The sequence below is a fragment of the Paralichthys olivaceus genome, chromosome 4, assembly GCF_024713975.1.
Source record: "Paralichthys olivaceus isolate ysfri-2021 chromosome 4, ASM2471397v2, whole genome shotgun sequence".
NCBI classification, from domain to species: Eukaryota; Metazoa; Chordata; class Actinopteri; order Pleuronectiformes; family Paralichthyidae; genus Paralichthys; species Paralichthys olivaceus.
In genome coordinates this window covers 17,043,427-17,059,634 of record NC_091096.1, presented here as the reverse complement: position 1 = coordinate 17,059,634, position 16,208 = coordinate 17,043,427, and the positions used below count along the sequence as shown (strand labels likewise).

The 16,208-nt window shown below is 40.0% G+C and overlaps 1 protein-coding gene across 2 annotated transcripts in view; it reads left to right on the top strand.

Moving 5' to 3' along the window:
• The window catches only part of cemip2 (cell migration inducing hyaluronidase 2), a 28,703-nt gene extending 14,185 nt beyond the window's left edge, over positions 1-14,518 (top strand). For both annotated transcript variants that reach the window (XM_020093800.2, XM_069523952.1), the window contains exons 9-24: positions 753-958; positions 2,440-2,509; positions 3,545-3,673; positions 4,300-4,388; positions 5,730-5,861; positions 6,306-6,341; positions 6,609-6,764; positions 8,656-8,833; positions 9,873-10,088; positions 10,188-10,399; positions 10,738-10,920; positions 11,176-11,395; positions 11,473-11,577; positions 11,667-11,812; positions 12,428-12,534; positions 12,629-14,518. In XM_020093800.2, coding sequence (XP_019949359.2) covers positions 753-958; positions 2,440-2,509; positions 3,545-3,673; positions 4,300-4,388; positions 5,730-5,861; positions 6,306-6,341; positions 6,609-6,764; positions 8,656-8,833; positions 9,873-10,088; positions 10,188-10,399; positions 10,738-10,920; positions 11,176-11,395; positions 11,473-11,577; positions 11,667-11,812; positions 12,428-12,534; positions 12,629-12,828 — 2,385 coding nt within the window. In that variant the 3' untranslated portion in view covers positions 12,829-14,518. The remainder of the gene's footprint in view (positions 1-752; positions 959-2,439; positions 2,510-3,544; positions 3,674-4,299; positions 4,389-5,729; positions 5,862-6,305; positions 6,342-6,608; positions 6,765-8,655; positions 8,834-9,872; positions 10,089-10,187; positions 10,400-10,737; positions 10,921-11,175; positions 11,396-11,472; positions 11,578-11,666; positions 11,813-12,427; positions 12,535-12,628) is intronic.
• The last annotated feature ends 1,690 nt before the right edge of the window (positions 14,519-16,208 follow it).

Genomic DNA, 16,208 nt, shown 5'->3' with positions numbered 1-16,208 from the left:
ATCTGTTTCAGTTTTTGAAGAATCTGAACACAATCTGTGCTCTTCATTTCACAGCCAATACGATTTTAGTAGGGGCTAAAATAGGGATCAGGATTAATAAGGGCATGTTTCAAAAAAAGACCCAAACCATAAAATCAATGATGAGGTCTGGAAATAAGTTAGAGGCCATTGTTTTTCAATTTTTACCACAGGTTCCCACAGGTTTTTTAAGGACTTTTAGGTCATTTAATCAGGCATGATGTTCCCTTGTTGTACATCAAAAGTGACCTGGAGGTTTATGACTGTTTTGGATGGCATTGTTTGACTATTTGTTTCCAGTTCTTTTCTCTCTAGTGCAATGACCAAGTGAATATTCTTTCGTTGTGTGTCTTCTTCAGCACCTCCCTTGATACCATCATTCTTCACATAGCTTTAGATGGATTTAATAAAAACAAGGTCTCAGTAGGAAATTCTTTCAGGAATTTTAAGTATTTAAGGAGGCTGGCATCTAGGTAGCGGAATGTACTTTATTTTCCTGTGGGTTGTTTGGGAATCCAGGATGGACTAATATATGTTGTCCTTGTCCTCTTGTTTACCAGGATTTTCTGCATATTTCCATAAGGTGCAAACTGGCCACTACTTGGAAAAGGAGTGCTATGAATTGGATTTAATATCTACTTTATTTTCTCTCCTGCTGAGAACTCTTCTCTAAAAATCCTCCTGGGCTCTAAATAATATCTTGTGTGTCTTGTTGCCTTCTTTCTTTGACCCAGGTGAAGGACACTGTAGGTTATGACACGTTGGGTCACTGTTTTTTCCTTGAAGATGGGATTGAGCAGCGCAACACTTTCTTCCACAACCTTGGCCTGCTGACTCGACCTGGGACTCAGCTGCCCACTGACCGCAATGACACCCTGTGCACCAGCATCAAGGACAAAGTCTACAAGGGCTACACTCCCTCACCCAGCACAGAGTGCAAGTAAGAGATCAGTATAATGACATGATATATCTCTAGAGTACAGATCAAACCGAGTTTCTGTACCAATTATCAAGACTTTTGCAGTCCAATTCTTTTCCAGCAAGCACTGCAAGTCAAGAACCAAGTCTAAGAACATGTTTCCTCAATTTAAAAACACTAGTACAGTGCCCATTCTAAATCTGCCTCTCGGCCTGTGTTTATGCTCCAGTGCTGCTTCAAACTTATTCATTGTCATTGGTGAATCCTCCTCAAACAATTCTCAACGGAAGTTACAAAGCTTCGCGTTCATCCTACCTGATTTATCTGCAATGAAGCCACTTTGCGTCTATCATCAACTGGATTTATTTTTGTTGCACCAAGTCCATGTTTTTCTTATAATGAAAATTGAATCATCGTTACTACTGTTCATGTTGATGATACAAGATACAAGAATGATTTTTTCATACATTGCATGTCAGTTATTTCAGAGGTCGGTTTAGCAAGCAACAAAAAACTTCAGACCCGCGAAGATGAAATGTTCAACTGGGTCTGCTACGCAGCCCTGCCTCCATGGACTGCAAGGCGCTGGTTGCTTGTTTATTCAAAGTTTATTGATAATAAATGTGGCGCACCAAATCTGACACTACGCATTCCTTTGACCTTTAACAAAACACATGCCAAGTGTGAGGTCGATAAGATGAATAGTTCTCAAGATATACGTTACACATACAGACGGACAGAGCTTTCTGGAATTAGTAGATAGATACGTATATTGTAAAGTTATTATTGGTGTTATCTATAGTATAGGTCTAAAAATCAATTTAACAAACACACTTTTTAAACCATCATTATGTATGTATGAAGACTGACTAGAAAGACTATGTCTTGGTTTTATTTTAAACATAAACTACCCTTATTCATTCATCAGGAACAGTAGTAATTCATAAACCCTGTGGCACTGTTGAGCATAAGTCTGAGGATAATTGAAATGAAAGATAATAATTAGCTAAAGATTAAGAGCTGTGACCTACTCAACATCTGATATTTAATGTATCTGTGTCAGATAAAGTGATTGACTGCCGTGTCAGTGTTGAGATGGAGCAGACATGCTTTGAGGGAAGGCAGCAGGTCAGTGTCCTTGAGAGAGATACTGTCGTTAGCAACAATGTGTGAGAGAGACATTGGCAGGATGGTTTTTATCTGTGCAATAACAACCTCTCCTCTCCACGGGATGTTTTTATGCCGCGGTAAGAACAAGAAATGTTACTCTGTGAGGGAAGCTAGAAAGTCTGTTTCCAGAAGTTTAAGTGTGAGTCTTGGCATGACTCACCCCATCCAGGGTTCAGGTTGGAGAGGTTGGATTGTTAAGGGAATTTGTTTAAGATCACTTTTATCTATCTTCTTCTCATAAGTCATGTAATGGTGCTGCTGTTTTCAGTGTTTTCAGCTCTCTCCTGCTTCTGTTTTTGTGTCCTCATCTGTGTGGTGGGGGTGTTTTCCAGGGCAGTCTCCACATTCTGGATCACCAACCCAAACAACAACCTCATCAGCAATGCAGCTGCTGGCTCTCAGGTAATAACATCAGGGTTATGGAGGAAAACTGCTTCAAAGCGAGTTTTTAGAAATTATTAAGAAAAAGATGAATGACCAACACAGAGTCAATTTGTAAAACACAACAGGAGCTGTTGTGAAGCTGCTGTGGCTTTGCTGTTCCTGAACTTCACATAATAATAATTAGAGATTTATATTTCATAAAAAAGTGATCCATCAATAAAACAGGAATTAACATGCTTTGGTATTTGATAGAAGGGTGCAATAAACTAGTGAGACTCCTAATATATGAAAGTAGAAGAGGAAGATCCCTTGTCTCATCTCTTTTTCGTTTGGGCACAAGCAATGTGGAAGTTCACATGGGAGGGGAATGCAGTACACTACCAATACTGGTAGGTTGACTGTCAATGTCTGATGAACCATAAACTTTAATGAGCTATTGAGCTCATATTAACTCCTACACCTAGTTTATTGTTGAGGTGGGGCCGGATGAATATGATAATAAAAGGACATCCTGCCCTGTACTTACTTTGCCAGAGCCGGATATTGTTTTCACCCGTGTGTGTGTCTGTCTGCGTTTGTGTGTACACACAAAATAACTCTACAACACGTGCAGATTTTAATGAAACTTAGGGGGGATATTAGGAGGGTATCTTCAGAATATTCACCTTTGGAGCTGATGGGTCATGATGAAGTCAGAAAACAACATTATGCATATTTTATAAAATAAATGTTTTTCCAGGTATCACTACAGTTCTATAGAATAAAGCTTATATAGATCAAAACATAATTTTGAATCAATTTAATATTTTTATTGTTGTTTTATTACCATTTGTCATTATTACAACATGAAAAAGTTGGCATTGCCTGATTGGGGATTTACAGCTTGCATTGCCGGGTATGCATCCTTTCAATGCTTTTCAGTGTTTTTGTATTTTCCTCACATCCTCCTCTGAAGTGTGTCTAAGCCCAGATAATGAAATTCCTGCTGTCATCCCACAAATGTGATTTGTCTTGTTTATCACCTCATTCCTCTTCTCTTCCTTCCCGTTTCAGGATGCTGGCATATGGTTTGTGTTCCATAGCTCTTCCACTGGAGACTCTCATGGGCTGGTACCAGAGACCAAGGCAGAGCTCACGCCCCTGGGGATTTTTTACAACAACCGTGTTCACTCCAACTTCAAGGTATCAACCATCTGTGTTTCATATTTTTGTATTAATCAGTGTATATTCAAATCAGTGTTTTTATATGCAGTGTTTATAACTGGTGAAAGAATGATTGCACATAATTCACTGCTTAATAACTCAATTCATGCCAAAAATTACACACACATACACACACACACACACACACACACACACACACAAGCACATGCTCTCTAATAGTGCTCTGTTGTGTAATGAGTGAAGTCAGGCAGGTGAACTGTAAGTTCTTTGTCCAGTCAGTGACCACAGCAGCCTCTCTTATAGTTGAGGGAGCCCTGAGGTTTAAGACTATACCTGACTTATACCACAAGACCAACTCAGAGCACAGGTTTCCATATACATAGCACACACACACATATTACATTTGTAATGCCATCTATTTTACACTTATTTTTTTAAACACACAAAACTAATGTAAACATGTACCTTTAGGTTTATACATTATTCACAGGAATTCTGTTTCCCCCCAATATAAATAAATGTCAAATATACTTTATAATCTAGTTCATAGTATTTAAGTCCAGCAGAAACAGTAGGTCAACCTTAGACGTCCAACCAGTGTAAAAGATTTGTCGTTTACTGTCATCACACTTTCTTCTTTTTAGGCTGGTCTGTTCATTGATAAAGGAGTGAAGACCACCAATGCTAGTGCTGCTGACCCCCGGGAATACCTGTGCCTGGATAACAGTGCCAGGTGTGTATGTGTGTTTAACAGCATTTTACAGCGAAGTGTGCAATACATCATTCACAGTAGTAGTATGTTTTTGCATAAAGCCTATAACTGTGCACTGTTAAAGGGGCTCTGCTGGGTGATGATATGCATCATGGTTTACAGTTTCTCTATGTAAATGTTAAGGTTTTTGCGGTTAACAAATGTATTTGTTTAAAGCCACACTTTATAATTGTTTATAAATGAAGTTATTTATAACTTCTTTCTGTATATCTAGTAGATTATGTTCATTGAGTGGTATAGATACACTAGATGGCCTTTTACTCTGTTTCTGCATTTTGGTAGAAGCTCTGTCAGGTTTGTGTTGACAGAGAAAATAAGGCTTCGCAGATAGAGTTTCCACTCTGCTGCCTCCTACCCAAATACAGACCTCAACTAGACGGAAAAAATCTTACGTGTCCACTGAGACTGCTGGCCACGCTCCGCATGTGTGTGAGTGAGTGTATGTATGTGGGCAGAGGTATGAAGAGGAGGATTTTTAATGTTAAAATGTGTATTTAGGATTAATCTTGCATGAGACAGAGAGTAGCCTTTGTGTTTGGTCATTGAAAGACCCTTTAGAATGAGGGTATTAGATATTATTATTTCCCAGAGAATAGTTATTTCTGATTTAAAATTATATCACATATAATAAGAGAATATATCACATTGTATTTAATTATTTCAGTATAAATGCCTCTGAAAGGTTAAAGCACTGGTATGGATGTCTTTTTCCTCCTCCTCTTCATTATGTGCAGTACTTTCAGCCATTTCTGCATTTCCAAGCAAACCCTTGTGTTTTCCAGACGATCTGCTGGTGCAGGCTGATGATTATGAATCCTGCAACAGTTTTCCCACATGTGTATGTGGGTGTGTGGGTGTGTGTGTATGTGTGCGATGCACACACAAGATATTTCCTACTCTAATGGGAAGATGGCCATAAAACTTTTCTTAGCACTTTCATGCTCTCCAAGGGGATACACTCTTTTGTGTTTAATGATGCAGTAAACTCCTCTACAGTGTAGTTCACATTTTGGGAGGCAATGATGCCTGCAGTCTTTATACTTCTAATCTAGTTATAAATTATGTTTTTGCAGATTTATAGTATGATGATGTTATGATTATCAGCTCCATTACTCACTGTGTGTGTATTGTGCATTGACCTACGTGACAATCACACATACAGAATATAGAGAGGGAGAAATAGGTTTGACATTGTGGTAATGGTGAAAACCTTACTCAGAACAAATGAGTGTAGTCATTGGAACTTCATAAAGGTAATGGGTAAAAAAACCACGTGGGTTTACCTGTGTGTATTACTTTCAGATTCAGACCACACCAGAATGCCGATCCTAGCCGTCCCCGGGTGGCGGCCGTCATCGACACTCTGATCTCCTTCAAGAACAACGACTTGGGAGCGTGGATACGTGGTGGTGACATCGTCATCCAGAACTCTGGGTGAGACGAGTCAGAGGCTGTGATGTGACTAATGGGTCGTCTTTAAAAAAATCTGAGGACTGGGATGTTTCGGTTGATAAACAGAGAGCAAATATCGTCAAAAACATGGATACTTGGATACTGAGAATATGCGTTGGTCGCACAATGATTGATTTATTTCCACCACAAACTCTCCTGCGATGACGCTTACTTTTACCTTTTCGTCCAATATTTTTGTTGTATAACTGTATTTTGGATTTACGTGTTCTTCAAATTGGTAACAAAGAGCTGACATTTTTTATGGAGAAGCGGATTGATTATCAGATGGTTTTCTTTAAAAGGTTCATCGATTACTTATTGTCTTATTTATATTCATGTTCTGAATGTTGGATCAATACCAAACTGTTCTCAACACATCTCATTGCTTTCTTACATTTTGGATAACGTTCATTTTTCTGCTTCCAGTTTTGCAGACAATGGAGTGGGGTTATCCTTTGCCAGGTGTGTACTTAACTAAATCACTCCTGTCCTGACAGAGTCATGGTTTTGTTCAGCTGTATCTGCTTTTGTCCGATCTGTGAAAGAAACTTGGCAAAAAAAACCACAACATTTGTGGTTCATAGATAGTGAGCGAAGAGCAGATGTTTTAAATTTCTTTTTTGCCTAACACAAAGACAGGCATTTTTTACTTTTATTCCTGAAAAGCTGAAAATATTAGACACACGTTATACATGTTTTAATTACTAAATACATTCATCTCCTTTCCAGTGATGGCAGCTACCCTAAGGATGAAGGCTCCAGCCAAGAGGTGATGCAGTCCCTGTTTGTGGGTGAAAGCCAAAACAGAGGAACCAATGGAGGACAAAATAAATACTGGGGACTTGGAGGGGCTGATGCAAAGATGAGGACACTGCCTAGAAACAGGTGAGGGGGGAGGGGGACTGGGATGGATGCGTTAATTAAGGAAGGAAAGATATACTGTGGGTGAGGAATTGAGGGAAAAGTCCAAAACAAACTGTGCTTCCGCGGAAATTGCAGGGGACGGTGTCGGAGTAGTTACCTAAGAAAAATATGCTGAGAAAAACAAACAAGGAGGAGAGAGCCAGCGGGGCAATCGGATAGTTGGACAGATGGAGAGATGAGGCTGCTGCTGCTTTTCGCTGGAGGTGGACTCGTGAAAGGAAGTTCTGTTTTGACTAACTTCCCTCCAGTGATATTTTAGGCAGTTTATGAAAAACTGTGGTGGCAGCACTTAGGAGATTCCGTAGATAGGGATTACTCACTGTAGCACTTGATTCCTTTACGGCAAGGGGAGTCTTTCCATGCTTTTCTGACGCACAGCTCCACAGCTGTCACAATTTAATTCCTGTTTGTTGTAATATTTCTATCATTTTAAATTGTTGATCTTGTTTGAGATGGTACATGAAGATCCCACTCAGTACTCTCCCCCTAGCAAGTAATCCAGACAGAGGATTTATACGAGGAAAAGTGTCTCACCTTACACTGACAACTGGATTCCCCTTAAGAGGAAGTTTAAAAAGTCTCTGCCGTCATGCATGACAGACCGGATGGACAGTCTTGAGTAGAGCAGAGTTTTGAGCTTCGTATTCCCTTAGGGTCTCTTTTTTTATTTCTGTCTTTGTCATTACAGAGGTCGTTATATATAAAGAGAGAAACATAAACCAAAGTTGCCAAATAGCTTCTGCTTTTAGTTACTTATGTAATATGTGACCACTGTCACGACCAAGTACGACTTTAACACCGGTTTATAGGACCTGACCACACTGTGAGTTCTGGCTCAGCCGGGTCTGTCTATCGTCATCGTAGTCACTGCCAGAGCTGCTAATATACTTTAATTTTCTTTGCCTGAAACAAGTTAGTTCAGCTGAATAATGACAGTTTAATCCTTTTAATTAAAGTTCAGTCAAGTTTCATGAACAGCAATCACAAAAGGCTGCTAAGACTTCTTCATTTGTATTTTCTGTATCTTTGTTGCAACCATTATTGAAATACATGAAATATCACAGTTCAACTCTACATCTTCATCTGTGGTTTAAGAGGAAGCTAAAAATAATCACAGGAAAAACACAGTCACTCAGGAAACAGTTGAAAATATTTCTTCAGAATGGGGTGTATATATAAATAGCATCGTGTTGATTCATTTACTAAAATTAACTTCCATTTTAGAAATGCTGTTTGTGCAACACACTGTTTACTTTGGTAAAAGGTATAATTTCTTACTTTTATTGTCTGTACTGGTGCAGCTCGGTGATGCAATGGATTGTAGTGTCCATGTTCTCCCTGTGCCTGCTTGGGTTTTCTGCGGGTCCATCTGACTTCCTCCCACAGTCCACAGACGCCTATAGTTGTGAATGTGGGTGTGTCCTGGTGTACCCTGCCTCACGCCCAATGTCAAGTGGGATTGGCTCCATATCCCCTGCGATACTCTCCAAAGGAAAAGCGATATAGCAAATATATGAATGGATTGTGTGTTTATCTTGTAATGTTTCTGTATTTTTTTATATATTGTGAAATAGATTGAATTTACATTGATGGTAATTAATGTTAACGTACTTGTAATTTGGACTGATCCCCCCCACTAACCACGAATTATGGAGCATATCATGTCTGAGGCAGCTGATGTCCTGATTCCTCCTCAGCTCATGGCTGAATCAGAGCTTTTATTGACTTGTTGTTGTGCAACTATTAAAAAGTTTGGGGCTTTAGACAGTGACCACTGTATTTTCGACCACTTTTACATTGCTTTCGATTGTCTCGCCTCATCGTGGACTGATCCCTCTCCTTCTTAACCCAGGACGTTTCCAATCCGAGGTTTCCAGATCTACGATGGTCCTGTGCGGCTCACTCAGAGCACATTCCGTGGATTCATCCCCACACCAGAGCGTTACACCAGCGCAGTGGGATTCAACCTGAAGAACACGTGGCAGCTCACCCCACGAAACAACTTGTCCCAGCTCAGCTTCCACTCCACTGTGAGTGAACATGCAGGTTTGATAAGATCAGAAGCACCTCATACAGAGCACAGTGTGTAGCACATATGTGTCGTATATGTGTCTTGGGGTTTCATATATATATACCGTATCGTATTTATTGTTGTCATTGTAATCTGCTTATAATATTGATTGTTTATAATGAGTAAGTATCATAACCACTTCACTTGTTTAACCATATGACATTTTCAGGTAAATAATCCCATGACTCTTGTCACGTTTTTAGCCTTGAATTTTGTTCAGCTCTTCTTTCCTTCTCTGTCTGTATCCATCTGTTGCATATTACTTTGCCATGTTTTTTCTGTTCACTGTAGTAAAGAATATTCCTAAGATTAACAGATTTTTCTATTTTTCTTCATCTTAACTCTGTGTCCATCTTCCTGGTACACTGGGTCTGACTGTTTTCTCTTTGGCAGTTTGCTGGTATTTGTTCTTCACCATTATAACCATCCCCTCATGTTGTGTTGTTTTGGTCAGAGCCATGTACTTGGTGGTTATTTGAAAAAAAAAAGTTAGACAGAAGAAAGAAGAGAATGTTTGTGAAGACCATTGTAAATCACTGATGCCCTCTGGTGGTGATATTAGTCAGTCGATTCCTTTACTAAGTATAGTACTAAATATCTTTATAGATCTGTAGTTTATCAAATGTAATCTCTTAAACATTGATGTCATTGTGGTACCCATCCTAACCAAACATCAACCACTGATGTGTCAGGGGTTAGTCTTTTTAAATCATCAAGAGTGCATTTCCTTGTCCTTTTGCAGTGCTTGCAGTCTGTTGTATGTGGAAAATTTAAATGAAATACTGTTGATGGATTTTATTTTTCTCTCCCTCAGTAAGACAGGGATTAACATTCTGTAACTCTTGGAAAAGAAAATTAATTATGTTGATAAAATAATCAAGTAAAAAGCTGCTGCTCTGGAGAGAGCACTCCCCTAAGAGCAATTGCCACCTTTTTGGGAATAATGCCAACAGGTAAACAGTGGTATTCACAACACTCTTTGCCACTGATTCCCTCAGGTGGGTCTGAAGACGTTCTTTGGTCGCCCCGGGCAGTGGTTTGAAGAAAACGACCTGGACGGTGACAAAAACTCCATGTTTCACGATGTGGACGGGTCAGTCACAGGCTACAGGGACACATATGTCGGCAGAGCTGACAACTACCTGATCCAACATCCTGGCTGTGTGAACATGTCCCCGTGGAGTGGAGTGATCTGCAGCGGCCGTTACTCTCAGGTATAACTCGTCCAAATCTACACCTCAGTTCTCCTCCAATGTCAAATAAATGCTCCTCCCCCTGACCTTTGCACTCTACCACTCTAACCTCCTCTTCAGGTGTACATCCAGACACAGGGAGCCCCCAGTCTTAGTTTATCCATCAGCAGAGATGAATATCCTGACGCTCCTCTGGTGCTAAGGGGGATTAACAGCCAGGGGGCGCCATCTCAGCAGTACCAGCCTATCCTGATGATGAGCAAGAGCTACACCCTGCACTGGAGTGGACCTGCGCCTAGGGAGGTCGTCCTCTCTCTCATCAACTTCAATAAGTAAGTGTGTGTGTGTGTGTGTGTGTGTGTGTGTGTGTGTGTGTGTGTGTGTGTGTGTGTGTGTGTGTGTGTGTGTGTGATGGGGATGTCCATCTCCATGAGAAAGCCATAAAACCAGACATTTTTATTCCTTGTCAAATTAGCAGGAATATGTAACCATAAAGAATGAACACATTATTGCATTCAAATGTGTTTGTCAGATTTCTTGTTATGATCATGTTCGATTTATTCTGAGCTGAAAAATCTCATTAACAAACCAGAGAGTGATATTTTTCTCATTCTAAATGGTCTTGATGGAAACCTGTTAATGTCTCCATCTTTCTCTTTCTGTCACTTAGAGACGACTGGGTGCTGGTGGGACTCTGTTACCCATCAGAAACCACGTTTCAGATCATGGCCGACATCAACGACAGGCAAAGCAACACCTTTGATGACATCACAGACTACGGCACAGTGTCATCCCTTGCAGAGCTGGAGAAGAAACCGATGGAAAGGAAGTACTTCTTTGACAAACCGGCCGGGTAAGAAAACTCTGAACCTGTCACGTTCCTTCTTTAGTTTTTCTTTAATTCCTCTCTCACAAACTCACACACACTTTGACTTTTCTAGGCATTTGAGGTTTTTCAATTTATGAACATGTCTTAGTATATAGTCAGATTTATCTTGAGTTATTTTTACCACATATTTTGTGAAGCACTTACTAACCTTGTTTAGATGAGTGCTATAGAAATCAAGTTATTATTGTTATTATTATTAAACTCTGCCTGTTTGTTCAGGTTATTGTGGCTCTACCTTCGGGCTCGCCATGGTCGTGACGGTCACAGCTACTGTTCAGTGAAAGGCTGTGAACGAGTGAAGGTCATGGCCACCACATCCTCCAAACAGACCTGTAACTGTACAGCCAAGGCCTACCCCAAGTACTCCAAGAGTCCCTCAGCTGTGGTGCCTATGCCGGCTCTAAACACGCAGCCCTGCAAAGGCTGTGGTGCCAAACAGGTTAGTAATGATTTTGAAGATAACCCCTCTGCTTCAAACACAAACCACCACTGCTGACCGATGTGTTTCTATCTCAGCTTGTGTTTTCCAGCGAGCCTTGGACTTTCTACCTCCAGACACAAATTAAGTCTCTCAGCAGCAAAGAGCAGCAGCAGAGAAATGATAGCAGCTCCTTTATCACTGTGAGCATTCTCACACTCTCTATATCTGTGTATTTTCCTATCTATAAGACGAGAACCCGTTCAACTCGTTGTTTCCTGTCACCTGCCAGGTAAATGCGGTGACCATGTCCTTCTCTCAGTCGGGGTACTTCCTGGTCACAGTGGACGCCTGCTCTGGAAAAGTCACCAAGAAAACCTCATTTTCCAAAATGGATGCCAAGATGGAACAGTACCTTAAAACTGGAATACCAAAGAGGTGAGCCAGGGAAAAAATATCATAATAATAGTAGTAATAATAATAATAATAACTTTATCTGTAGAGCACTTTTCAAAGTACAAAATGCTGCACAACAAGAGAGTGATGGTTAAAATACAGAAGGAAGTACATAAATAATAACAGTGTTAATAATGATAGAGATTGAAGAACTAATAATAACCTGGCACCACAAGTAAATTCAGGAATATGCCTTTCGAAAGTCGTCGATACTTAAAAAGGAGACAATGTGTCAGGCAGCCTTATTTCCTCGGGCAATTAATTCCTGAGCCTTGGGGCCCTGATGGCAAACGCTCTGTCTCCCTTAGTTCTCAGCCTAGATTCAGGGAGTGACAGCAGACGCTTTGCCCGATCATAAAGGTAAATAGGGAATTAAAAGATCAGAGATAGAGCTTGGGGCCAGGCTGTGAACAGCAATAAAAGTGTTCAATGACATTTTTATATCAAATGTAAATGTAAGAACAATAACTCTGGTGAGATCTCATCTCTTAGTTCTATGTAAAAGTCTGGTGGCTGAATGAGAAGTGGCAGCCTGTTCTCGTCCCTTGTGTGCTGGGAAACAGATCTGCATTTCATTTGATTTATTTTCCACACCAGGTCAATAGTGCTCATGGCAACACGAGGTCAGCCAGCAGACTTGGTTGCTGTTGCTCCATACCTGGTTCCCTTTGGTTTGGCCAAAGCTGCTGGTCTGCACGGTAAAGGTTAGTGACACACTGCGTTGTTTACCTTTCTTTCTCTCTCTTGACACTGTACTTTCTCTCACACTCAAACTCTTACTGCCGCCTCTCACCACAGAGAGTCTGGCCCTTTGGGGGTTCCAGGGCGGTGCTCCGCCCCCTCCGTGGGTTTCTCTACGAACCGGGCAGGGGGACGACTTCCTGGGGCTGCAGGAGCGTTACTTACCGCTGGGTTCGGAGGCATACGGCTGCACGCCGCCCACAACTCAATCGCGCAAAGATTTGGAGCTACTCAAAAAAGCCACGGGACTACAATGACCAATGTGAACAATACAACTTACCTTCCCGAAACACTCTTGCACACAGACACACAAACACACACAACCAGCTGATGAATGTGAACTGCTGAACCTTTAATTTATTAACAAAAGCAAAGATGTTTACTGACTTCAAGTGAGAGAAGGTTATTTTATTATGAACAGAGGGAGTGGTTTTGTAATGTTGTTTGTGTGTGTGCACATGTATGTGTGTGTAAGTGTGCCTTTGGGGCCGCTGAGTCAATGCACTTTCCTTTTTAAAGACACAACTTGCCTTATCAGCCAAAGTGATCTGATGGAGCGCAACAATGCTGAAACTCAGTTGTTCATCGACAGAGACAGAAAAAAACAAACCCAGACCGCTTAACTTTTAACATCTCCCTACCAACGTATTGTTTTTCATGCAGTGAATGAAAACATAATGAATCGTATTGTCTGAAAAGAAAAAAATGCATTAGATACACACAGGCCAGTAAGAAATTATAAAATTAAACAACATCGTCCCTGAAATGAGTGTGTTCGATTGAACCTGAAAAGGTGGATTACATGTGCTCAGGTAAAAAAAAAGCCAAAGATGAACATGTTATGTTATGTCATTATGTGTATTTGGGAATAATTGATGCAAAACACATTTTTAAAAAGGTGTCATAAATTAAAGCCATATTAATACTATAATCAGTCTGTAGTAGTTTGCATTTAAATGAATTTGGCTGTCTTGCCTTCCTAACATATAACACTGCAGGTCATTAATCTCTTTCCACCAATCCTCACATCGTTCGCTTCTTAGTTAACAATTGAATCTTTTACCTGGAAAACCTCCTCTGATCATCGGGCAGCTCGACAACTGAACACTTTAAGCACCTTTTCATGGATTCTAACTGGACTTTTTTTTAAATCTCATATCTTTTATGTATCTCTCTATCTCTTCGCAGTCAGTCCGAAGTACTGGCCACATGTGCAGCACAAACACAAATATCATCTTTTCTTTCTATTTTTGTTTTCTTAAACAGAATTGAATGTTTTTCCACCGCCTCATGTGCATTATCGCCAAAACTGTGTTTAGATGCATTTCAGGGTGTTTTTATTTTTTAGAAATGGCACCCTGACTGCAGTAGTGAGCAGCAAAATACATACAAATCATATTCTGGCTGTAAGGTTTAAGGCTTTCTGTTTAGATTTACAGTTTAATATAATCTTTTATAGGGTGTTTGGATGTGAGCAGGGCTCCCCCACTGAGCAGTGATAAGTACCAATTTGTGTGTGTGCATGTGTGTATGCGTGTGCGTGCGTGACTTGTATGTGTAAGAGAGAACAATTAACTTTTTGCCTTTTAACCACTTTACTGTCAAAAAGAGCAAGAGAATGGGAGAAAGATGTTTCCATCATTTAACTTTCGTTCAATAGATGCAATTAAAGATGCACAACCAGAGCGTTGTTAGTAATGGTTTTTTTTAAGTTAGAAGTGAGCTTTGTAAATATGGTGTTTAATGTTTTGTTAATGTTTAACTGTAAAAAAAACTGTACATGTAATGGAAAACATGTTGTCAATAATGTATAATGTGTTTGTTTGTTTTTGTATTTTGTGGATTGATAAGTCATCTGGAGGGATTCTAGTTGAGTCTGTTAACATGGAAACTCAGCATTTGTTATAAGGGTGCCAGTTAAATAAACATTTATGCTTTGTGATAAAATAACATTGTATTTCTCTCATGGGATTCACATCCAAATGCATCAATATTCATTGTTTTCCCCCAGATATACACAGCTTCACCACTTGGGGGCAGCCTAGTATTCTTAACAAGCCCTTAGCAATCATTCTGAAATGATCATAGCACAAATCTTTCACATCAAATGTTTCATCACTAATAAGACAGGTTTTTAGTATACGAAGAAAACTGCCGTCAAACTGCAGCCTCACTGAAAACATCTCTGTTGAAATCAACAGAGGGAAGTGGCCAGAAGGTTAGCGTGGAGTTTTAATGAGCCTCTCGAGAGTTCACACCCATCAAACATGTTTAACTGTTAGATGTTGAAAGAAAATATGGCAAGATGGAGTAAAGGAAGAAAATCATGAAGTCATTATCCACTAGAGACAACTTGATTCAAGATTATTGATTGACATTTTGACATTTTAGCAGAAAACAAGACAATGAAACTCCGATGGCACCCTCTGAGATAAAAATATAAGAAAAATATAGGGAACCTGACAAATATGCAAATGTAAAAAAAGGGATGAAAAGAAAAACACACATACATAAAAAGAAGGTTATTATTCACTGTGACATTCAGTGTGCAAAGTCAGCAGCAAACAGATGCAAACAGATAAAAGTTGAGAAATATTCAGGGACTTACCTCAATAAATCAGACAAATATCTACTTTCATGCCACTGCTCTTCATAACCAAGTGAGACTGATCATTCCTGTGTGTGTGATGCCCCATGACAAGGAAATCATATAAAAAGTCTCACCGCCTGAAGAAATATGGTGCAATCCTAACACACCAGAGCCCGTCGTATGGCTCAGAGTGAATTTGTACATAAAATGGTCTCTGACCATGAAGACCAATCGTTCACTTCACGTCGTCCTGAAAATGAGCGAGGACAAATTGGTATGACACACTTGCAGGCGAGAATGATGCACATGAGGACAGCGGTCCCCCTCAGGCATCGTCCATAAAGACAATTTTTTTAAATAAATGAACACATAAGGCACAGTGGTGAGATAACACTGCATCTTGTTTTCATTGTTTCTCACTGGTTGTCTCCGCAGGTTTGAGGTTGGACGGGACACACGAGTGCAGGCAGGGAGCACATTTCATCAGATTTGCCATTAAGCTGTCGATGGGGTATTTGTGGGTTTTTTGTGTGATATTTTTTGTAATCCTTTGATGATTGTGTTTCTATGGTGCACGGATGGATTCAGCGTTCTTTACAGCTGAGTTTCAATTATGTAATACTCAGGCTTTTGAACTGTGCAAATACAATTAGAGAAATGCCAAAGCTAAAAATATGACACAGTGGAGACTCAAGTGTGTGTGAGTGTGCGTTTGCATGCTGGAGTGTGGGCAGTAGCCTTTAGCGTTGTACTGTATATTGTTCTCATGAGAAAGGTAAAGCTATGGCAACATGAGTCCACAATGTGACACATCACTGTATCTTCTTACCTTCTTCTAAAGGTTAAATCAGAAAGAGGGGACATAAAAGAAAAAGGGAGAAGGAGAAAAAATCGGAGCTGAAGGGCAGAGAGCATGAGAGACAGAAAACAGGGTTTAAACATTGTTTTAAAACAAAAATCAATCAACGACAAAATGACCTTTGAAATGAAAATGTGTGACAACATAAGAGAGAAACATTTGTTCTATAGTTTTTCATACATTTTAAA